The sequence below is a fragment of the Struthio camelus genome, chromosome 7 (assembly GCF_040807025.1).
Source record: "Struthio camelus isolate bStrCam1 chromosome 7, bStrCam1.hap1, whole genome shotgun sequence".
Lineage (NCBI taxonomy): Eukaryota > Metazoa > Chordata > Aves > Struthioniformes > Struthionidae > Struthio > Struthio camelus.
In genome coordinates, this window is record NC_090948.1 from 13,352,139 (window position 1) to 13,376,532 (window position 24,394).

At 40.4% G+C, this 24,394-nt stretch overlaps 1 protein-coding gene across 1 annotated transcript in view; it reads left to right on the top strand.

The window, feature by feature from the left end:
• Nucleotides 1-24,394, top strand: part of SORCS1 (sortilin related VPS10 domain containing receptor 1) — a 316,869-nt gene that overhangs the window by 285,709 nt on the left and 6,766 nt on the right. The window contains exons 20-24 of the mRNA XM_068949692.1: nt 3,818-3,951; nt 6,051-6,174; nt 7,161-7,273; nt 10,489-10,620; nt 20,818-20,917. Of these exons, the coding sequence (XP_068805793.1) occupies nt 3,818-3,951; nt 6,051-6,174; nt 7,161-7,273; nt 10,489-10,620; nt 20,818-20,917 (603 nt within the window). The remainder of the gene's footprint in view (nt 1-3,817; nt 3,952-6,050; nt 6,175-7,160; nt 7,274-10,488; nt 10,621-20,817; nt 20,918-24,394) is intronic.

Genomic DNA, 24,394 nt, shown 5'->3' on the forward strand with positions numbered 1-24,394 from the left:
CATGTTCATAGTGGACCGTTTATGATTCCCTAACCTGATAGATAGTAGTCTGTGGCAAAGTTTTGTCGCGCAATCCTTCAGCAGCTCTGAAAACTGCGTAATTATTATTTGCAAAAATAACTGTACTTGTAAATTAGCTTACTGTGAAGCTCAAGTTTTTGATTTTGGGGCTTAGCCTGTGGCATTTCTGTGTTGAGGCATTGGTGAATCAAGGTGAGTTCTCAGCCTTTAGAAACATACTGATTTTTTTTTTCCTTTACTTGCTTAGCTATGGTCCTATGTGTGCGCTATGCAGGGTAGAGAAAGGGATCTCTGCTCAGAGTTGACATTTATACACTTTTATATAATCTCTTCAGCAACTGAGCAAGCACAGATTTGGCTCAGCGGGAAAGGCCCATGCTAGCAGTAGCAAAAGGTTCTGGAATCAAATTCTGGTTTGTCTTCCTGTGTGTGCTTGGCTAATTAGTGGGGGAGCGGTTGTGGGCTCTGAATGCAGAAATCACCCTTTCTCTGCTGCTGGTTATGAAAGTCAGCTAAGCAGGAGCTGTGGGTCATTTTTTTTCACTCTTTGTAAAGGTCACTGGAAACAAATGGAGAAGTACTTTGGCGGTTGATATTTCACAGGAGGCTCTGACAGCCTCATGCAAGCAGGGTCTGTAATTGTTCTCTGTTTGACAAGAGACAGTTCCGTGGGGACCATTGCACATGCTCAGCCTATCTGCAAAGTAATGAGGCCACGTGAGGCAGCAACGGCTTTCTCACACAACCCCAAAATGGAAGGAGAAGACAGGTGTCCAGCCCTCATCCTCACAGATAGTGGCTTATAGCTGATCTAATACTTTTTCTGCAGCTGTTGAAGGATTAAAAAGCCTCTTTCTTTGTTTTAGTGTTAGAAGAAAGAAACAATATTCAGTTATGTTCACATGACTTAGGAAGCTGATGAAATACATACTTTTGTGCTATGTATAGATAAAGCCAGCTCAGGACTTGTATACTGAGATGACCCACAGCCAGGTCTAGTGTGTCCATGCCTGACCCCCGGAGAACCCACATCTCTGAGGGCTATGTCCAGCCCTTCTCTACATGAGGAGAATTAGGGACCTCAGAACAGGTTGCACACTGAGCATGGTGCCATTCAGACTAACAATAGATTTGCTAAGGACAGAGATATACAGTAAATCCAGTCCTTCTCCAGAACCGAAAGCCCAGATCCACACTAGCTTGTAAATCCTACTTAAATCCTTACACTCACTCTCTGATAAGTTAGAGGTTCACTTCAGGTGTCCGTGAATCTAGGCATTGGGGGGTTTTGTAAAAATATGTGTCCTTCCAGCAGAAACACATACAGTTTTGTTAGGACACTCAAAAATGCCATGTGCAGCCTAAGCGCCCAGGGATTTTTTTGAAAGGGCTGCTAACTGGGTCACCCTTGTTACAGACTTGATATACATGTGTGCTACATAACCAGGTCTGGTCCTTCCAACGTCCTCCCCTTCACTGTGGACAAAGGCCTTGCTGAAGGTAAAACTGCAGGCACTGAAGCCATGTACTTGTGATCTTAAAAATCAGAGTAAAGTCTCCACTAGGCACCCTCCTCATCCGGCAGTAGCTGCTGGGCCAGTGCACAGTAGTAGTATATTTGCTGAGGTTGTGTCAGCTGCAAAGAAGTCCCTGAATCCAGAAATGCAGGTTGTTTTGAGGCAGGAGCATTTTGGGACAGTAAATTATATACAATGTTCTTCTCCAGCTAACAGGCTGTCTCTGAACTGTCCTAACAGGCTGAAAAGTTTCCTAGCAAAGTTATTCATGTATTTGTCTGAATGCATTAAAGTCACATCACTTACTCAAGTGAACCTTTTGAGAAGTTTCTCCCTTACTGCTCTCAGGGACTCATATGCCATTTTTCTTGAGGCAGATGAAGGGCTGTAGTCACAGAGGCTTAGAGGCCTCACACAAAGCTCAGAAATGGAAATTGTCCCCAAACTTAACTGGTAGAAAGCAGACTCTTAGAAAACTAAGAGCTTATCCAGAGTGAGCTATCCCCATCTGCTGGTCAGATAATAGTTCAGCATTTCAGCTGCTTGGACCCATCAGCTGTTTGCACAGAAATATTAAGTCAGAATTGGCCCATTTGAGCCATTCTTTTGTGTTCTTTCCTAGCGAGTGTAGGATGCAGTTTTGTGGAGCTGCTGAGTACTCTCTGCAGGGCAGGGTCACTTAAGATGCATTCAGAGGAGCTCTGCACAATTATGCTTGTTATGGAGAACAAGGTATTTGACTTTACATAGGTACCATTATCACCGCTGTCGCCACATCAGGTATTTGAAAATTTGTTTCTTTTAGAATCTGTGCTGACCCTGGGCATTTGGCAAACATCCCAGAGAATACCAGAGTTGCAGAATATTTAGCCTGGGAAGCTGCTGTTTTTCAGTTCTCAGGGTCTTGCTGAGAGGAGGTACAGCTAGGTCACAGAATTGTGTCTGTGCAAGGGAATCCTATTAAAATCATAAGAGTAATATTCTGTAGTGCTTGAGTGGCAATAATCGAGCAGCACTGGCTTCTCATAGATTTGCAAGGAGAGTGTTAACTTCTGATCATCAAAGGAAAAATGAGCCCAATTTGGTCTGTAGCAGGCTTTGGTTAGTCTGATCATGCATGACTCTTAATTGGACTGTGTCAAGCGAAGCAGTGACTGCTTCTGCACCCTAAAGAAAGCTGCATTTCAGTAATGACACAGGAACACTAATCCTTGCATTGTGTATACAGTCTCATTTGGGAGAATTTTTCCACGCGTTCCTCTCTGCCTGCTTGTGCTGTATAGGAGTATAGGGTGCTTGGTCTGAAATGTCTGGTGTTCCTCGAGTGGTGACATAAGCTCTAAGTGATGACATATATATGGGATATTTCATGAAAAATCCTTTCCTGAAATATAAATTGTCCTCTAGCAGTGTGTCTCAATTCCATATGGACAATAAAATCAATCCTCCTGGGCTAAAGTCTCCACTCATCACTAGGGAGCTTGCAGATATGTAGTATGTGGCCTTAATTTGTTTTACAAACCTATGTCCCTAGATCACCTGGGGATTCTCTGTCACTTCCAGGACAGTTGTTTTGTTCTCTAAGTGAACAGTCAGAACATATTTTTAAAAATAATCTATAGGACAAGATGTAACCACAAAGGCCCATCTGTCTCTCTCCAGAAGATGTGAAACATGTAACCCTGGGCATAATGTCACTTGTCGAATGAATTATGTTCTGTTTATGCTAAAGAAATAAAACAGTATCTAGAGGAAAAGGAGAGACTATAAGGTAACGTTAAAATGAAGGCAACTAGTGAATAGCTACCTTGAGACAGAATTTCAGCTGGTGTAAATAGATAGAGCATTGCTGAGGTTCACCAAACTACAGCAGTTTGCATTGGTGGATGAATGAATCCTCCATATCTGAAATGTGCTATGTCCACTGAAGCCGTTTGTCCTGCACAGTCTGTTGTCCTCCCAGAGAAGCCTGAATTCGTGTAATATGGCTCTGCCCCTGTTGTTTAAGTTGTATGTGATGTCTCTGAATATGTGATATTCCTGCAGTGAAGAGTTTGAGTTTTTCAACTCGGCACAGAGGTGGCTCCTTTTTTATAAGGATAGATCTTAAGTTTCTCTCCCTACAAATGGCACAAAGCCAAAAGATTAACTGCCATGGCCCCTAGTGATTTGGATGATACCTCTTCCCAAAACCAATGGAACTTCTCTCAAGCTTCCCTCTCCCCCAGGCTGATATTTCGGAGGGAAGGAGAACTCACCTGCTGTTTCTGTCTCTGCAGGCCCCTTGGAACATGTTCACTTATCTCTCCCATTTGTCACCACGAAGAACAAAGAGGTCAATGCCACGGCAGTACTGTGGCCGAGCCAAGTTGGAACACTTACTTTCATCTGGTGGTTTGGGAACAACACAGAGGTTTGTATTCCTTATGGACCAAGATCAAAATTATCCTGGAGGAATTCTGTGACTGAGAAGGGAGGAAGAGAGGGTCTGAGAATACTTTTAAACAGCAAAAACAATTGTAAGTCAGAGGGAGAGACTGATTCTCTGTTCTTCAGTGTACCAATATTGAAATTTAGGAGTAACCAGACTGAGTAGACCCTGTGGCCCCTCTGGTCTACTGTGCTCTCTCTGAGAACAGCTAGAGCTCAGGCTCGCATAGACAAACAGAAGGACTGAGCTGTTAGTGGAAGGGAAACAATTCATTCCTATGTACTAGCTGTTTGCACACCAGCTGCCTTGTGATTGTTGCTGTGACTTAGTCGTAGGGCATATTGGCATTCATGCAAATTGCCAGTACCTTTCTCTCTGCAGTTACAGCCAAGGTGGTTGTAGAGTACCAAAATCTCAAAGAGTTTCTTGTGTGGGTTTCCCACCCCCCTTCTTCAGCAAAGAGAATAGCTTGCTTTTCATTTTTTTAGGAAACCAACCTTCCAAAAGGAAGTTGTTTTTATATCTGGAACAGACTTTGCGTAGCCCTAGGGTTTAAGCCTCATTCCTCTGACAAAAGAAGAGACCACCAGTAGTTTTGTGCCTCCCCATAAATGTGCTAAGCCCATTGCAGAGCCCCCACACTCTGCTAAACTATGCATGCAAGAGGACCTCATTGTCATGTGCTACAGGGTGTAAAATGATTCCCAGAACAGCTCCCTGCCTCTGGACTTTGCTTAGCTGTGAAAACAGCATACACCACGTTCTCCTACCTCTTTGCTTACAGAGTGTTGGTAAAACTGCACAGCCATTATGCAACTGTTATTTATGTGCCTTCATGGCTGAAGTGCCCAGAGATCCTAATTAGTCTCTGAGAGGAGAGAGTCTCATGGATTTTGTAGAGCCAGTGGGGATCTTCAGCCACACATGATTATCTTTTGTATACCACAGGTCGGAGGATTTCATCAATACTTCCTGCTTTGTTTAGCTCTTTGTAATGGAGACAGAACCTGACCTTTTTTTTTTGTTTTGTTTTACATTAATAATTTCCCTCAGATGACAGAGAATTCACTGCTTCTCTTTCTTACCCTCTCCCCTGACTATTTCCCCACGGCTAATTATCCTGAGCATTAAACACATGCACTGTGTTTGTAGTCTGAATTTATCTAGCTTCAGTTTCAAGCTGTTGGATCTTGTTATGCCTTCGTGTGTAGATTAAAGAACTCTCTGTAGTATCAGAAATCATCTCCCCCTAGGGGTACTTGCAGGCTGTGATTGTCACCTTTTAACCTTCCCTCTAATCTACTAAGCTCATAAGTGATCAGAGTTGGTCTAACTCTGTTCTCATTGAAGTGGGAGTTTTACTGCAGACTACAATGGGAACGGAGTTCGACTTAATACTGGGTGCTTTGAAGATCTCACCCAGAGTTCATTAATAGGGGAAAATAGAGGTGAAGGCAGAGACTGCTGAAAGAGGGCACAGCTCATTGATAAACTGGTTTTCACAGCAAAGCAAGCTGAGGGGACCTGTGTCCTCTCTAAACACCATCGCTCTCCAAAAACAACATCTCCATGTTTAAGGATTGCATATAACAGCAACTGAGGAATCTTGATTTGGCTCCTGGTTCTATCACAGCTTCCTTGTGTGACCTTAAACAGGTCACTTACAGTTAGATCTAGGAAAGAAATACACCACCAGGGCAGTGAGTCTTTTAGGCTCTCCTGTTAGGATCTGTGCCTCTCTGGGGCAAGATACTTTAACAGGGGATCCAGAATAGCCAGCACGCTAAGGGTGGAAGCATCCTGGAGATAGTTACTAGGAAATGCTAGGATCTTAAAACTTAACCCCTTTGGAAATTGTAGGAACCCCACTTTAGGCTTCAGGAGGGCATCTCCACCTGGATCCCTAGGCCTTCTCCAGAAAATTGGCTTCCATGTCAAAGGACCCCTTCTCATTAAATGTCTAAGTTACAAAGCTGGAGCTGTCCCCAAAACCTCCTGAGCAGACTGAAGAGCCAAACTCATACTTACTTTTCCTTTCCAGCCAAATTAACTTCATTTTTCCTTTTCTGATGTATTTGCAGCCACTCATCACATTGGAGGGCAGCATCACATTTACATTCTCTGTGGAAGGGATGAATACCATCACCGTTCAGGTCTCCGCAGGAAACACCATTCTGCAGGATACAAAGACTATTGCTGTGTATGGTGAGCCCTTCCCCTTTTATTTCACGTAGGATTCTTCAAAATCAACAGCTAGAGAGCCAGGATACCTGATGGCAATGTAAGGTCTTTATTCTGGGTTGCTTTGAATGAGATTCTAAGCTTGGTTCCAATGGTATCAATTTGGCGTAACATCACCAAAAGCAACTGACTGACATTAGTCTGGACCAGTTGCTGCCTGGATGATCTCAGAATCTTGACCTTCTGCCCAGAGCCCTTCTACATCCAGCCTATTGCTATATTGTCACATCCAGCCTGATTGTCAAAATGTTATGTCATTTTGCTAGCTGGTTTACCCTCTCTTGGCCAGTAGAGGCCTCTTAACTCATGCAAAAACTGCTTGGCTTGAAAGCAATGCTATGTGCTGTGGTCCTGTATAGCAACCTGCACTGGTCCAACATTATACTCAGACCTTAGAAATAGTTAGGGCACACTGATGTGTAGGTATAGTCTAAGAAACACTGGGAATCCCAGTTTTAGCAGTCTGTAATAAGCATGTGGTCACAGCTATATGGATATCTCTGTCTCTGCTAACAGCAATAGAAATTAAGAAATACATTTTCCAAGGCTAGTTCTCTCTCATTCTTTATCCCAGTCCCCTTCCTTTGAGCTGACATTTCATGTGTCTGGGGCATGTCCATGAGAGAACAAGCACAGCCTCCTTCACAGGGCTTGCCTGCTTTTGGAAGTCAAGATTAGGCTAACATTTCACTTGTATTCCCAACACAACTCCCTTTCCAGTGCTTTTCATCCATTTAAATAAAGATCACTCTTCTCTGTTCCGTGGCACACTAGCAGTGAATCTCGCAGATGGTCTGTGCATCACCTGCAGATTGATAAAGAAAAGCAGAACATGAATCGCAGCAGGTTTCACTGGGTTCTGCCCACTCCATGGGGACATCACAACTTGTTTGGAATTGAGGCATTTCACAGTCTTTATTCGCCTCACCATCATGTCGTTGTATCTGCAGAGCAATTTCAGTCCCTCCGGTTATCATTCTCTCCAAACCTGGATGACTACAATCCAGATATTCCAGAGTGGAGAAAGGACATCAGCCGAGTAGTCAAGAGAGCTCTGGTGGAGGTAAGCAATGTGCATAATCTGCATTACTGAGGTTCTGATTTCTACTTTATGCTTACCTCAGAACTGAATCTGTTGTTCTCTTGAGGTGTCTTTCTGTCTTCACTGACTGTAGAAGGAGCCTAGGCAAATGTTTGAGGCCAGATGCCTAAATTTTAGACAGGTGAAATTATCCCATCTTTTGATAGTCTGGTGCTCAGAGTCAACCTTTAGCTTATTTTTTTTAATAACAATGGATTATATAGAATATTTCTGAGAAAAGAGTATATAGAGAACAAACAACTTATATTTGCCTAGAGTTGTACAAATGTCAGCAGCTCTTTATTCTTTTACTGCTATTCTTATACAGCAGAGGAAAGAAAGACTATTTTAATGGAATAATAAATATGCTCTAAGAGACTTAGGAGACCAAAATGAAGACAATTTTCACTAGAGAAGAGCACCATAGTAAGTGCTTTATGTCTCTCATATAGCTTGAGGGTTATGGGTCGAGACTGGATGACATTTTGCCTATCGACAATATGGAGAAGCTCTGAAGTTCCTTCTCTAACGGTGGAACAGAATGTCATAAAAAATATTGTTACGTACCTATAGGTTTCAGTTTCAAACTGAGAGGCTGAGAAATGTTAGAAGAGACAGCTATGTTTTCTTAGCTCAAATGAAAAAATAATGGCAAATGAAATGTTTGAAATGGGTTTGTGGGCACACAAATTAGTGTACAAGGCCTTTCCAGTCTTTTTGTATAGATGACGCCACAAATGAACATATAGCCTGGCTAATAAAATCCACAAACTTTGTGTCCTTTTAAAATTTGAAGAATATTTATAAACAGCCCCACCCCCACCCCCCACCCCCCCAAAAAACAGAAACCTGTCTGGGTTGTTTCTGAGATTTTTTTCTTCAAATTCCTCAAAAGATAGGAGGTGGGGAGGAGAAAAAGGGGGAAAAAGAACGTTTTTCTGGAGCTTATTCTTTAATCTTTTGACTTGTTTATGTCTGAATCAAGTATTTAAGGATCCATTTATCTTCAGGATGAATTTTCAGAATATAAATGACTCAGTAAAAAAAAAATCAAGCCATGAGATAAGGATTATAAAACCAGAATACTAAAGCCACATTCCAAAGCAAAGTAGTGAAAACACAAAGTAGTTTTTTGTTATTTGAATTGAGTTAAAAAACAGAGATATTTTTGATAGCTAATTACCTCTCTTTATACAGCTAAATGATTCACCTTAAACAAGCCTTTATGAGAAGTTCATATAAAAACTAAAGATAATACCAATATATTTCTACAGCAATTAAATACACTGTATAAAAATAAGTTGAATAACTAAATAATTCAATAGGAAATTATAGTTGTGCTATAGAATTTTTATGAACTTTTATTAAAGGATTATATTCTTATTACAGAGATCTGTAGATCAGGGTAAATATTCTGCACAAGAAATTATAGTTCTCTACTAAAATCGGATCTTCTGTAAGTAGGCATAACTTCAATTACCACAAAATAGAATATTTTGTATTATGATCATAATCATTTCCTCACATTACTGATTTTTTGAGTCTTGTCTCACACTTCCGATGAAGAAGAAAAGAATGGACCTAGTAGATTAGCCAAAAAGCTTCCAAATAAAAATATCATTCCCTGCCTCAGAAAATGAATACTTTCCATTATCTGGTAATTCTGTGTCTTTTTCTTGACTTCTTAGCGCAAACAATCATGCACAAATAAAACCAGCCCTGGCTCCATACAATAAATGGAAAGACTGTATGAGACCTTTATATTATTATAATTATTTCCTAAATCCTTATTGAAAAACAACAACAACAAAACCTTGTGTTTTTTCTGGGCACGTTGTGGAGGGAAAGGGTTTCATTTTCATTGCTCCATATGGTATTCCCTGTTTGGCCTCTTGTCAAGAAGCACCTGCTGGCAGCAGTAACATGTGAGAAGGCCACAGATTTAGCTCAGGTAATGGTAATCAGAGTTTCACTGACTCCCTGTTGTTTTCTCCAGTGAGCAGCTGTTTCAAGTTTTGGGTCCTGAACTAGGAGGGAAAAAAGTCAGGATTCTTAGGTCTGATTAGTGTCTACATTATATAGCCAAATCTCTGTGCTGCATCTAGCTGCTGTGATCTGCTGCTATAGCTAGGGGCTTCTTCTTCTTCTTCCTTTTTTTTTTTTTTTAAAACCCCCTAAAGACAACCTACTAAAGTCAGCATTTGGAAATGTAAAATTTAGATCAAATACTTGAAATTAAAATCCATGTGCTGGATTACTTTACAACACAAAGAAGCACTGGAAGAAGATTCAGCAAACTGTGTTTCTCTTTCTTTTGGCCCACAAAACTTCTCGAAGGCCAAGCCAGCTCCTTTTCTGGACAAGAACTCTACAATGTCATTATTTAATGTCATTGCAACAACAGCTAAAAGCCATTAACAGTGCTAACCCTGAAAGTGATACTGGTGGATCTTTTTTTTTTTTAATTCCTGAATCTTGGCTAATGTTGTGTCTAAAGGAGGTTCAGATCCAAACTGGTTGCTTGTTGCTTAAGATTTTTGTCCAAAATGACAAAAAAAAAAAAAAAAAACCTTGAAGAGTGATAACGGTTTGAAGCCACCTAAAGAAAAGAAAAGAAAAGAAAACATTCCTCATTACCTTCTGGAACTGACCCAGAATGTGAACTATAAGAATTTGTTTGACGTCTGGGATTCAAGTCTGGTTCATCTTCTTTCTCCCTGGGTCCTTCTCCATAAGGCTTTTAAGCTCTGTTTTGGCTAATCACAACTCTGGAGTGCAATTCAGCCCACATACCTTGTTCTTTAACATGCTAACGTGCTGTTTCTTACCATTGACTAACTAGCCTGAAAGACTAACTTAGCATAGACAGATAACTTTTACATAGCTGAATTTCAATAAAACAAATCCTACCATATATGGCTCTTATTTAGGATCTCCTTTTAGCATATCTTTTAGCATGTTACCACTGTTGCCTTAGGACCCTGCATGTTTTACTGGACAACGTGCTAATATAGCTTAGACTAGGAAATCATTAATCTCTGACTTTTTACCTGTGCTGGATTTTAACAAGACTCTCTTTGTAGTACAAGCTATACCCTACATAATTTGTAAAAGCACTGTGATGCCTTAGCAAAGAGGTTGTCAGCATTTAGTGCCATCCCCACTGTTTATGTGTCTATTAATCGTCTATGTATCAGGCAACAGGTATTTCAAGCAAACATATTCTGGTCGCACTGCTCCCTGGTTTGCCAACATCTGCTGAGCTCTTCATTTTACCATATCAAGATGCCACTGGGGAAAATAAAAGAACAGCAAAAGATCTAGAGCAGGTACTGTGTCCATTTGTTGTAAAAATATATATATTTATGTATCTGTGTATGTATATGCGTTTTCCAAGATAGGTTAAAGCTAATACTTATGGTGCATATTCATCTAATTCGCTGTGATTGAAATAATGACTGTGGTGCGTGCTACATCTTTTTTGTTTTCCTCCAGCACTGGAAACAAGCTTTGGAGCTGTAGTTAGGAACGGAGAATCCCATTTAGAATCCCTCAGTAATGCTAAATTGGCATAAATTTCTATGATTTTATGTCTTCCTTTCTCTTCTACTTCATGGCAGTAGGAAGAGAGCATGAAGGATTTAGGGGATGATTCCTGCCAACACGTACTGGAGTAGCCTCAGAAGATGAAGTTTATGAGGCTGTTAAGGGTTTGAGAAAGCACTGGAGGACAGAGCTGGGTGATAGAACCAGAACTCCATTGACTTTAAGGCAAAGGGATGGTTAGATTATCTTGCCTGCCCTCTTCATGATGCTGGCCATGGAGTTCAGCTACTCTGATGTGTACTCCCTGTGTGAGGCTGGGGCAAGTTATGGCAAAGGGGAGGACTATATCCCCCTGAAAGGGTCCTGCCTGCAAGGGGAGCCTACCATGATTTTGACTAGATGTTAAAACACCGTGCTGGGAAAAAATCCTGATTTAGCTCTCAGTTTGTTACCCCAGATTCTAGAGGCAAAGATTATTAGCCCTATGGGGAGTACTACTGTATCTCTACCTCTCCATACAGCATGTCAGTGGCCCAAGCAGAGGTACCCTGTGTAGGGTATGAGCTATGTGAGCACGGGGTTGAAGGTGTCATTATTGAATGCCTGCTACTCCACTGGATGGCAGAAGGGGTTTAACCTCTGTCTTTGGATGTGCCCCTCAATTTATGGATGAGTAAAGCCTTCCCGTCAGTAAATTTATCAGCATTATTTTCCTATTCCTTGTATGCTTTTTTTTTTTTAAACAACCTTTTCCTCAGCTTGACCTGTAATTGGCTGTTGCAATTGCACCTTGCAGTGGTCTTGTTAACAAACTCAGCAATGGGCCTCAAACCACTAGGTCATCCATATATTTATGCTTTCCCTTGCTCAGCATCCACAGCCGTCATCTTTTCTTGACAAATGACTTGTCTCTGCAATTTTCCTCCACCCATATAGTAAACAAAAATGATGGAAATTTACTGCTCTGCAAAACCTTTCCTCCCCTTTCTCCATCTTCCCCCTCCTCCTTTTCTCCATCACAAATTGGCAAGGAAGGCAGTCCATAAACTATCAAATTTACAGCTGACCCTGCTCCCCGCTGGCACTCAGCTGCTTATTGTATTCTGCCAATTACTCCCTCTCTATTAGGCCCTCTCTTTCTTCCCCTATAAAACTGGAGTCTCTTTGGCTGTGAAGAAAGGAAGCCCTGACAGCACTCTCAAGACCCTTTTTATGGATGAGAAGAAATGTTGTTTTCAGTGGGACTCCAGCAACTTCCCTAACGTCCTGCAGGGTCCAAGTGGTAATCTTTGAAGAGAGAGAAATTATTTGCCATTTGCAGCCAGCTATTTTTTATGGAGGAGGATCTTCCCTGCTCCCATCAGGATGATCAGAAAGTTTTTATTAGTCTGTGGGCACTTTCCTAGTTATCCCAGTAGAAAATGGTATTGTTTTCAGTGGGAACTGCCTAAGGAAGGCCTCCAAAGGTGTTTCTGCCCTCAGCTCATATTCTGATACTGTTTCTGTTTTTCTTTCTGATTGGGCTGTAATCCTTCACTATCCCTTTCCCAAAGTGTTTCAGAGCCCATTCAACAGCTTCTCCCAGTGCCTGAAGTCCTTGTGATGAGTACTGGGAGCATATGGTTTTGCTGATGATAGCTTAAGTTGCTTTTTAGGTACTTTTTATAGAGTATCCTCTCCTAGTAGGAACACAAATCTTCTGCTTTGTGTTTGTGAGCAAGCAACAAACTACTCAAAGGCATGTACGCGAGTTGATGTGTTTGCAGGTGCACACCGAAAGGAGTGATAGTTCTGTATGAGTTCTCTAATTGGGATGGGGAACTTGGAACTGTATAGGAGCAAAATGAAAGCACAAGCACTGCGAAGGAATGAATGGAGTTTCTCAAGGAAGCACTTAACTGTACAGCCTCATTTTTCCATGATATCATATCACTCATGGAAGCTGCTCTCAAAACCTAAAACTTGGGGTAAGCCTATCCAGAGACACTGTGACAAACAGTTTCTGCCCTGGAAACTTGTAGTTGGAATAGATTAGATGGAGAGGAATAGAAAGATTAATGTTCCTAATCTGAGAAAGAACTTGTTCTAGTAGCTAGGGGATGAAAAATCTAACTCATTCTCAAAATCAACGGTTGGCCAAACCGAGTGAAAGAGCACGGAACGACACCAGATTTGCATGCTGTAGGCCTCGATTTACCAGCAGAATGAAGTGGACTGTAGTCCTCTCCTCCTGTTCTCCTCCTATTAGAGCCTCCAATGTGAATATGTATACTTACCTTTTATGACGCAGATTTGGTGATACAGCCCTGCAGCCCATGTCTATCACAGAGCACCCTGTGGGGGTTTTGGCAACTTGTTTAGACCTGCCATATTTCATCCCTGAGCTAGGCTCATTATTTTGACATGGATAATAATGAAGAAAATACGTGGTTTCCTGGACTTTGGCATTTACTAGTAATCTAGATAGATATCTAATGACCATGGGGTGCTTCCTTTCCTGCTGTTTCCCCAAGAGGCAGATTAAGCTCATCTCTTTGCATGTGGTAAATACTCACTTGTCTGTTTAAGCATACTTTTGGAGGTCTCTCTAGCTAGCGCCTCTATGGTCTTTAGGTATGTAATTCCCATTGACTTAAGAGGGAGCTAGATGTCTGCTATCCGTGGAGAATCTGGGTCTTAGTTCCTCGATTGTCAAAGATTGTAATACTGCCCTGCGTCACTGGTGCTTTATGAGTCTAAACACAGTAAGTCATTCTCTGGATACAGTAATAGTGGGGGCATGGAAGTTTGTAAGTTGTCCTGTGGACTGCATTAAACTTGACAAATATGTTTTTGCATACACCTTTCTGTCAGGGCAGTGCGCTTGTGTCTCGTGCTCTTGTTGAGAGTGTGCGGTCAGATGGTACATGCCACTTTCTCCTTGAGCTGCTCTATTACTCTCATTCAAGTGCCCCAAATTATTTTTTTCGTTTACATACAGTACCAATAGTTGTCATCTCTGTTTGCAGATTACATTTACAAATGTGAACTCTGCGTTCCTGATACTTCCTATGGGAGGTAAATGTCCTTTTAAATCAATCTAACTGCTCTTGACAACTGAGAAAAAGAAAAAAGATAAAAGGCTAGGAACTATTTTTCAGTGTGCAGCATGGTATAATTCTATCTAGTACATAAATATAGTGCTTTTGAGGACTTCAGGTTACTTTGTCCAATCTACTTTCTGTAGTCAGTGCAAGCTTATTATTCACAGCTTCATAAAAATTAAAAGGCCTTTTTGTCTTGCAGAATCCCAAAACGCTTTGCATATGCAAAAAAATCTTTTATTCATGACCAGAATGTGGCAACTTTTTTTTGCCTGTGTATGTGTCGCTTGGTTCTGCTGCTTCATTTTACAGCAACTTAGGACAGACTACCAACCTGCTTAAAACGTAGAAATAATCGGCAGTTGTAAAATGCTGCTGCTTGAGTTACATGTTGTCACTGCACCATCACTGAAATATCCCCAATCTTTCAAAAACAGCCACCTAAAATTGCCACTGGCCACTTGGGACGTCATGCTGTTGTTACACCATCCTTACAGACAGGCTTGATGAGTGTGATGGTTATAGAACTCTGATCTGCTGGCTTCAAAAGCACTGAATTTTTTCTCTTCAGTGAAAGGCAAGCCTCTAATTAGTGGCATTTCAAGTAATTTTTGAGTTATTTTTAGCACTAATTCAATTCAGAATGAATGCACAGTGGGAAGCTGTTCTAGTTGGAATTCAGCAGAGGGCAGTGAAACAAATACACAGATACAATCACTCAGTTCTTTTCAGTGTGTGGAGGAGGATCCTGAAGGGTTATCTTTTTATTTATGTGTTTCACAAATTTGCATCTCTCCACACTGTTTGCTAGTAAAGGTTGTTGTTGTTGGGTTTTTTTGGTCAAACAGGAATTATGCCTCTTGTTAAGCCAACTGAGATGTGAGCAGAGAATATAAGAGCACTCTAAAGAGATGTTTTCATATCAAGTAAAGGTTTCAATGTTTTCATGTGTCTTTCTTTAGTTCTCCATTGGCATTCTTTTATCTGGCCTATTCAAAATAACTGTGTAAAAGCAGAATGCAGAATAGTTGCAATAGCAACTAGCTAATGATATTTGAGGCCATTAATCTTTTCCTTTGAAAGAGCTATCGGCAATGTAGCAAGCATGATGGAGTCCTTGGCAAATGGCAACACCAATTGGTTTTTAGCCAGCTGTAATCAACATGTTGCAGCTGTGGCCAGTACCTGTATCTGGCCACAGAGATGGGAAATAACATGGATAACTGAATATCAAATGGGCAGTGATGAACTAGGGAGATGAAATATCTCTGGCCAATTTAGCACTGTGGAGGCAGGCATTCAGGAATCTAGTTCAGCCCATCCTGTGTATATGTCTTAGGCTTCTTTCCTTAATGCAGATCTAGTTTTACTTCTTCATTGTAGATGATGCATTTTCTATCATTATTTACATCTGTTTCTCACCTGCACTCTTAAGCTTTAGTGTTTTTAGCATATTTACTTTCTTTTGCCTTTTTTCCCCTGATATATTTCAGATGTGCCCCTCACCAAAATATTTAGTAACAAGAGCAGATTTCTCCCAGATATCTCTGGATAGCAGTGGCAGCTTAAATTTACATAGCATCTTTCATTAAACAATCTCAAAAAATTCCTGATGGACCCTGTAAGTCAGTAGAGGGTGATTGTGCTATTTTTTTGTGCTAAGTCAAACGAGGTTTAGAGATCTCATGTAAAGTAACCAAGATTATGTAGAATGAGTGGCATAGCTTAAAGTAATCCACAGTTGCCCGGACTCCTGATTCACTGTTGCAATACTAGTTCAAGTTGCTTCCTACCAACCAATGTGCATAACTCTTTCCTTAGTTGTTTATTGTTTTACTCAATGAGTTGAATAGAAGTGTAGCACTCATTAGTTGAGATCCCTCTACAGTATCTATCAAATGATCTAGATTTTTAGCTAGTACATGCTAGCATAGTTGAATCGCATTCCATTACTCTAAACCAATTTACACCAAAGGTTTCAGAATTCAATAAAGGTATTGGAAAATGCCCTTCTCGTTGATAATTCTGTTTCTTAGTGCGCAAGGTTCTTTCACAGTCCTAATTCTGGCAAAATGCTAAGAGCAGCCAAATTAATTTTTGTTTTGTTCTGTTTTTAAATTGGAATCTCTCTTTTTTCCTCATAAATTGTCTGTTATTATTATTCATTATGTGTCCTTTGATGAAAAAATGATACATGAAGAATGGTTTCTATTACTGAATTATTTCTGCACATCATGCTTAATTCTGCAAATGAAGCAGATAAAGTCAATGAGGCTCAGTTAAGGACCAAAACTAATTCTGAAAGCTAATTATTTTCACAGGGGAGACTTTTCAAGACTATAAATTAGGAGGCTGCTATTCTAAGAAGTTTCATCTTCACTTTAGCTAGTTGCATCTCTAAGAGTGCAAGATGAACAGGGACATTCCTGAGGCCTGTATGTTCCCCAGCTGAGACTCCAGCTGTTCAGATGGAGCTATGCAGCTCTTTATGAAATAGACAAAAGTACTTTGATGTTTCCTCTTCTGTGTTTTAGACAAAAATGCATCCATGGTACCACATGGATGTACTCAAAGTACCAAGTACAATCGGAAGGGAAGGCACATGACTCAGATTGTTTCCCACTGAATTCTTTTCCTTACCCTCAGTGGCAATCAGAACAGCTTTTATATGGAGATTTGCTTCAAAGACATTTTGTTAAGGTTGTAAATAAATCATACAAGGGTCAGAACCACTCTTAGGTTGAAGTCTGTTGACTTGTGATTTGCAGGGCTAGAAATAGACTTGATAGAATAAGAAAGGCTGAAAATCCACTTTTGCGGTCTCATGGCGATTGTCCTGGGTGATCTGTAGTTCACAGATCCTGCTGGGACCATTTGAGAACCATAAATATTATCGTGGCCAGCTTACCCTGGAGAGGGATGTCGAATCCTAATGTGAGCTTGGCACTTAACTATTTGTAACCTGCTGCTGTAACCTCAGATACTGAAGGTTTATACATTTCAGATCATTTTTAGAAGTACAGAAATGTATTTGTTCTTTCTCCCTCTTTCTACACTGTGTATATTTCTGTTCCTAAGAGAACCTGACTTTACATGTAAAGGGAATATGAAAATACTGTACCAAGCAAGCAAACATTTTTAAAACATCTCTGAATGCATCTGTTCTTCCCTCAGAAATATATGTCAGGAATTTTCAGAGCTGCCTGAGGGAGGCAGGTGTCTGCTTCTCATAAGAACTTCTGGTGTTCTTGAAGACTTTAGACTGTGATATTAAATTTTAGACTTGTTCAGATTCTAGAAAGCCCCATTCAAAAAACTGTGGACCACGAAAATATGCTCTGTACTCTGAGCAGCATGAACAGCCACTGCCTGCTTTGAATCTTGGCATATAGTCCTGGAACAGAAACTGCTATTTCAGGCTTCTGCTGAAGTTTGATGATCAATTTCAGGCAGGAACCACTTTTTCTGAGCTGCGTTTGTACCGCATGTAGCACTATGAGGTCCTCATTCATGACCAGATGATAATGCAATATAGTAGTAATAAACTTCAGTTGTAGCTGCTTCTCTCTGTCTGTCTTCATTTTTTCCTAGTCTTTTATTACCTCTCCCTTTCCTACTAACCCCTTTCACCCTACTTCTGCCATATGAAATGAATATGATCTAACAAACCTGTACCAGTCACTGCATTTTCTCCCTCTTTCTAAACTTGTTCTGACTTCAAAGTTGGCCCTATTTTGAGTGGAGGGGATGGACCAGATGATTTCCCAAGCTCCCTTACAAACTAAATTATTATGATTCTAATACATTGTGGTCCCAAACCAAGCCTTTGCCTATCTAGGACTCAAATCCTCCATGACTTATGTATTGTCTGGATTGAGGAGTCTGGTAGGACCCAGAAACTGATTAGAACCCTAGTTCTAATATAGTAACATACTATACTATATACTATGTTATTTATTCTGAAATGGATTAGCAAATACATGATGAAGAGAGGAAAATTACATGGACACCATAATGATGATTAATAGTTAAGCCTTATATAGCGTGTTCTTTAGTGAACCTGAAAACAATATGTAGTGGGGAGCAGAAGTAATATCTACATTTCACAATAAGGTACACTAATTCTCCTCACCTTTGGAAGCTGTACATAAAGCTCAGGCCACTACTCCTATTATTATCATGTCAGAAGAGACAGAGGAATTGAAAACCAAAGTCAGTAAATATTTCAAACTGAAAAAGGATTGAATTTAGTGAGTCATGTTTGTCTGGTCAAAGCTGATATCAGAATTGACTTTGGAGCAGTTGTGATCACTGCTGCTGCTGGGGTGATCAGCTTGCCAGCTAAGAATATTGGTTGAACTTTCTCTGACACTCAGCATGTCTGCTGGGAGGCTGCTCCTGGACCTTGCAGCTGTAACCTCCCCGATGGTGCTGTAAGTCTGTACTCTTCACTCTGCACAGCAAGAGTCCACTGGCAGGCCTGGAAAGACCTCAGTGGTACAACTGACAAACAATATCGCTGGTCCCTTCTCATGTTGACTTTCTCTAGGTTCTCCTATTCTCCCATTTCTTGCCCAAATCCTTGATAAAACCATTCTTAGATACTAGATAACAACATTTGCTAGCAGCATTCTCAGTTACATTTCACACGTTAAGCCTGACTGTGTACAGAGGGTATCTGCCTCTGCCATTTTGCTGACCGTTGTGTGCAGCCATCGCAATGTGTTGAAGAGGATGATGTGATGTAGTTGGCTCTTTTCTTCAGTTTACTGTCCTGTGGTCAGGCTTTTTTTTTTTTTTCCATAGGCTTAGCTGCCACAACAGCATCGGAACCTCAGAGTACAAAACATAAGTTAATTCCTACAGGACTATGGAGGAGAGTAGCTGGATCATATTTGGGACAGGAAATGGCCTGGATGATATCTCTCCCTTTACTTCTATGAACCATTAGTGTACTTGGTTTGCAGTATATCCATCAGCATCTATTGCTCCAATTTTAGTGATGAGGCACTCTTTGTAATAGTCAGTCTTGGTTGTTAATATGCTGAAGTTCTTAGAGGATTATAATTTGCTTCCCATGTTTTCCTCATGTATTGTACAGCTTTGTGTCACCTCCCTGCTGCTCTGAACTCAGCAGATGGATCTTTGTAAGCAGGTGGTATTTATTCTTGCTCTTGGAAGAAATATATTTACAGCTCATTCTGGCACCCATGGAAAAAATGTAAGCTTAAGAGATATATTAAAAATATAAATAAAATGTCTGTAAGAGTTATTGCCCAGTTGATATTGGACCAAAGGCACCTATTCAAGTGATCAGAAGCCAAAAATGAAATGTACAAGCCAAGAGTATTGAAAGAACCATTAAGAATGTTAAAAAAATAAGAGGCAGATAAATCTCACACTGTGATGAATGATAGCCAAGGAACATCTAATCATATCTGGGTAGCATTTACTGAAATAGCTCAAGCAGACAAAAATGAAGAACATGAAAAAGATGGTGTTAAAATTATTGGAATGTTCTTTTTTGACATTTTTTCATTAATCTTCAAGAAGGAATAAGGATTTATTTAAACCAAATTAAATTAAGTGGTGAGCACCAGTATAGCTTCTCTTAAGCCTGATATGGCTGTAAAAACACAACTTTTTCAGCAATTGCATATTAAGGACTGTGGATTTTTTTTTGTTTTTTCTTTTTTACAGTTTTCCAACCACCTCTCCCTAATAACCTAACACTCAAAAGAGTGGGTATGTTGAAGTGGAAAATTATTCACTACTGTAAGAAGAGAAAAAATAGATGAAACATCTAGAGAATGAATATACAAAAGACACAGCAAACTGTCAATAGATTGTCTACAAGCTTCCATTCTTTGATATACCTACTTGTATTTTTACTTTTAATGGTAAAATGCCTGGCTCAAGAAAGGAGTGTTTACCAACAGATTGGCCCAAAGCCTGACTTTGTTACTGTACTGTAATTTTATGTGATGTTATCTCAGCAAATGCACATCTTTTCTCTTGTGTTATTTAAGGAGGAATAGCTTGCTTCGTTTCTGCTCAAGCTCTATTGATGTTATCAGAGTTTTGCCAGGATAGAGATCTAAAACTAGAGATCTATAGATCTCTAGTTTTACCTATAGATCTAAAAGCTCTGTGGGATGTCCCTCCCACAAGAGAGAGAACGCGAGAGCATGGTAATAGATGCAACATGCACTTTAATCCAAATGCACTCTGTAATTAGTCAACAGCAAAGATGCTTTCAGATTTGAGCTGTTTTAGGTGTGTGCTTAAGGATTATCGAGCAGCTGACTTGAAATTTAGGGCTGGATTAAATGAAGCTTGGTTTTAGGACTTGAAATTTCAGTGCATACTAGGGTAAGAATTTAAGCCCTACATTCTCATCCAGGTATATCGCATGATGTGAACATGCACTGAAATCACAGAGTTGGCCATTCAGTGGACAAGAAGTTATTTATTTTGAGCAGATGAGTGTTAGTGATTGAAATACTTCTCTTTCCTTGAGCAGTAAATGCAGTTCACTGATGTACTATTACTGGCTGATCCTGCAGGCACTTACACACTATGGTAATGTTCTTTTGGGGCTTAATCCCCTTATGTTACCAGGCTGCTCCTGGAGTGGTGCAACAGATTCACCTTGCTGATATCAATCATTGCTAACTATACACAAGCCACTCTAGGTATAGTAATGACAGATGTGTACAGCTGCCATAAGCGCCCTCTTTATAAGGTGATAGGTATTTGCACTCTGAAAGTCTGTGAAAGTCTTGTGCTCTGCAAAATCTTTGCTTTGTGGATGATCCACTTCCTACACACCTTTTGACAGTTTAAAGTGATGATAAAGAAACAAATGTATTTTTTATTTTCTCTTTTTTTTTCTAGATTTCAGAAATACTGATCCAGAAACTTAACCAAAATTTTGTCCATTTTGAGTTGAAGCCAGGAGTTCAAATCCTTGTCCATGCTGCTCATTTAACAGCAGGTCAGTATCCACTTCATTGTACACCCTCTCTGTTGATCCATAGTGCAATCAGCAGCATATACCTTGATGGCAGCAGTGTGCCGTTTGCGAGCAGCTGCACTTTAAGCACTTCTTGTTTCTCTGATACCATAACAACTCTGTGCTGCGACAGCCATTAAAATGCCCACTCCCCTTCACTTTTCTCTGTCATGTCAAAAAGGGATAGTGGCATTTACACTTACAGCTAGGCCTTTTGTTTGTTTGATGTGCAAGAATTTGCTGTTCTTGTTGGAAAAGTACCATAACTAGCAGTGGAAGTGTGTGCTTCTTGGCTGTGTCTGAAATATTCAACAGCTAAGCAGCATCATGGCGTATTCAGCCTTGATCATGCAGTGCAAAGGTTACTGGCTACTTTCTTACATTCTGGGGTCACTGAAAATTCAAAGGAACTAAGCATATTTCAGAAGCTGTTTAGCAGTCTGAAAGACATACATGCACAAACACACACACACAATTTTGTGCACTCACATGAGATTAGGCTGTTTGGCTTTTAGCTAATCCTATCTCAAAATGAACAGTCTCCAATATCCTGACATTTAATTACATTCCTTTGTGTATATTTTATATTGTTAAACCTTCATTTCATGGTACAGGCCCTATTTAACTATTATAGGAGAAGGAATAGCCATATCTGTGCTCAGGAGTCTTAGGAATTCTTTTTATCCAGCAGTTGCTAATAATCCTGATCAACTGGCGTCACCTTATTTTTCTAACATACAAAATAGCCTCAGTTTACTATACCAAAGAACTGCACTGCAAAATGCTTTGTGTAATATGAACAGGTCTGCTTGTATTGGTGTCAGCTCACATGCTGACCTATCTATAAAGAGAAGGAAAAAGAGACCGCTAGGAAAGCGTGGAGTGTGACTGCACTTAAATACTCCTAAACGAAAGCTTTAATGTTTGAGATATTTCATGTTTCCTAAGCAGAACTTGCTGATATCTACCCTAGGAATATTGCTACATGTTTCTGCTTTCCATTAGCTGTGGAATAGATGATTATATGCTTGCTTTTAGATATGTTAGAACCAAAAGTGTGTAAAAGCAGAGATACAGCATAGCTGATTTATCTCTAAAGAGAAGAAAAAAAAGTCTGGGCAATCAATTTAAGTTTGACTTACTATTTTTCTTTCGTAGACTGTAAAAACTTAATGATACGCAGATGTCGCAGAAGAATTGCATGACCTTGCTTTAAGATTTAAATTCACATATATCTTATGTAAATGTTGTTATCAATGAAGCAATCCTTGGCTTGAGTTTTCAACAGTGATCAAGTATTCTACATGCAGAAAGAATCTGATTATCATTAAATGCTCAGTGGCCGTCTTAGAGAAGTAGGTTATTTGTTAGCATCTTAAGTTGAGCTTCAAATGTGGAGTTACCTGAAATTGCTCATCACTTTTGGAATTTTTACATTTACTCTGGCTATACTCATGGCTGTTTTGCCTTTTGGTCAGTCTATTAAAGTCAAGATCAAATCCTAAAAGAACATTTTAGAACCGACTTCTCTGGCCCTGAAGATTCTGTAGGATTTTTCTAATGAATTATAGCTAGGAAGAACCTCATTAGATATAACTGGGAAAGATTGGTCTGTCTCTTGCTCCTTGAAGGGACGTTCCTGATGTCATGCAGTGGAAAGACGTGACAGTTAAAACCACATCTCCGTCCCTGCCTTTAATGCAGGATGAATTTGCATCCAAACTTTGTGCCGTCTGTAGGACGGCAACCCCTGCAGCTTCCCAGAGAGGAGCTTTGGGCATGTCTGCCTGAAGGAGTGTAGAGAGTTCCCAGACGCTCTGCCCATGCTCTGAGTTGGAGCCACTTTGCTTCAGTCCAAAGCTAGATATTTAACAGAGGTACTGTAGCATTTTTCCTGGGCTACTAAACCTTGTTTGCTGTACTGTGTTAGTGTGGCAAGCTACCGTGCTAAATGACTGTATAGCGTCCAGGCCAAATGCTGACCTGTTTCTTGCTAGCTCAGGATGAAACAGAGGGTGCTCAGCTCAGACACACTATGCAAATATACCATCTTTGTGCCTGTTGAAAATACATGTTTTCATTTGTATTTATTTACACACCTGTTTGTGTGACTATTTTCCGTCTGTGATAAATGCAAGCACTCATTTGTCCTGCGAAGTAGACTCTGTTCTACTCTTCTAAGCTGCTAGTGAGATGTGAGTGATTACTGTAACCAGCTTCACAGTGTCTATAGGAACGCTGCAGGATTTTTGTCTCATGCAGAAATATGATTCAGTAAGAATGCAAAATGACCCTGGACTGCCAAACTAGATATTAAAAAGGTCCGGACAGCAGCTGTTGTGAAGTCTTTGAGGGAATATTGCTCATTATCAAGGTGCAGAGGACATGACTCAGTTCCCTGTATAAACAAAAGGCCCTGTTTCATGACATCAAAACTTGGGAATAGTTTAGAATTTGACTACATGCCAAAAGAGAGAGATATTTGCTGCTGAAAACTGTTGTTTGGGTTGTCAAGTAAGAAGAAGAATTCTCCTTTTGAAATCCAGTCTCTTAAAATTAAACCAAAAAAAAGCAAGGAAACCTGGAACTGGTACACACAAGCTAGCACCAGAAGCAGTCCCTAGAAAACAGATAACCCAGATAACCTCTGGTCTGTGGTGTCTCTTCTACTCTCAGCCTCTTCATCTGACTCCATGTTAGCCTCCTGGCAGCTCAGGGCTGCAGCTGGCTGAAGCACACAGCTCAGCATGTATGTCTTTGTGTATGTGCACATGTACGTATGCCTATGTGTGTATGAGTCAGTATGTTCTCATGCCTCAGTGTGCACATATGTTCCTCCCTATGTATGTGCCTGGTCATGCACAGTGGAACTTTCTGCAGTGAGCGAGCTACAGGGAACAGAAGTGCAGTTGTCTTAACTGACTTGGTGCAGGCATTAGGCAGAACTGCAGAAATGAGCCACTTTGTGGGTGTGTGTTGTACATGAACACCTGCATTCCTTGGCACACAGGAGGAATGACAAGCAGTGGACTCAGCACATTTCACACCTCTGTCTTTTTTATTCAGACCACACTGGAGAAAGAAAGAAAAAAAATTAATAACAGTTCTGGACAACAGATTTCAAGCCATTCCTCATGTTTATTTCCTCTTCTCAGGAAAAAAAAGAAAGTCCTCAACCCAACAAACGATAACCCCAACTCTAAGGCATTATAAGATATGCTAGTATTCCTCACAAAATAGTTAAAGAGCTGTTTATTACCAGACTCTCAGCACAGCATTACTGCAAGAACATTGAGTGATGCTGAGCCTGGAACAATTGGAGAGCTTTGTCGTCACGCACAACTGTAAATACCCACAGAAATGGATGCAAAGGCACAGAAGAGAGACATGTAAATTCATAGTAATGCATCATTTCACCCCTGTTCCTTAGCTCCCTGAGGGTAGCCTGCTTGATGTGGG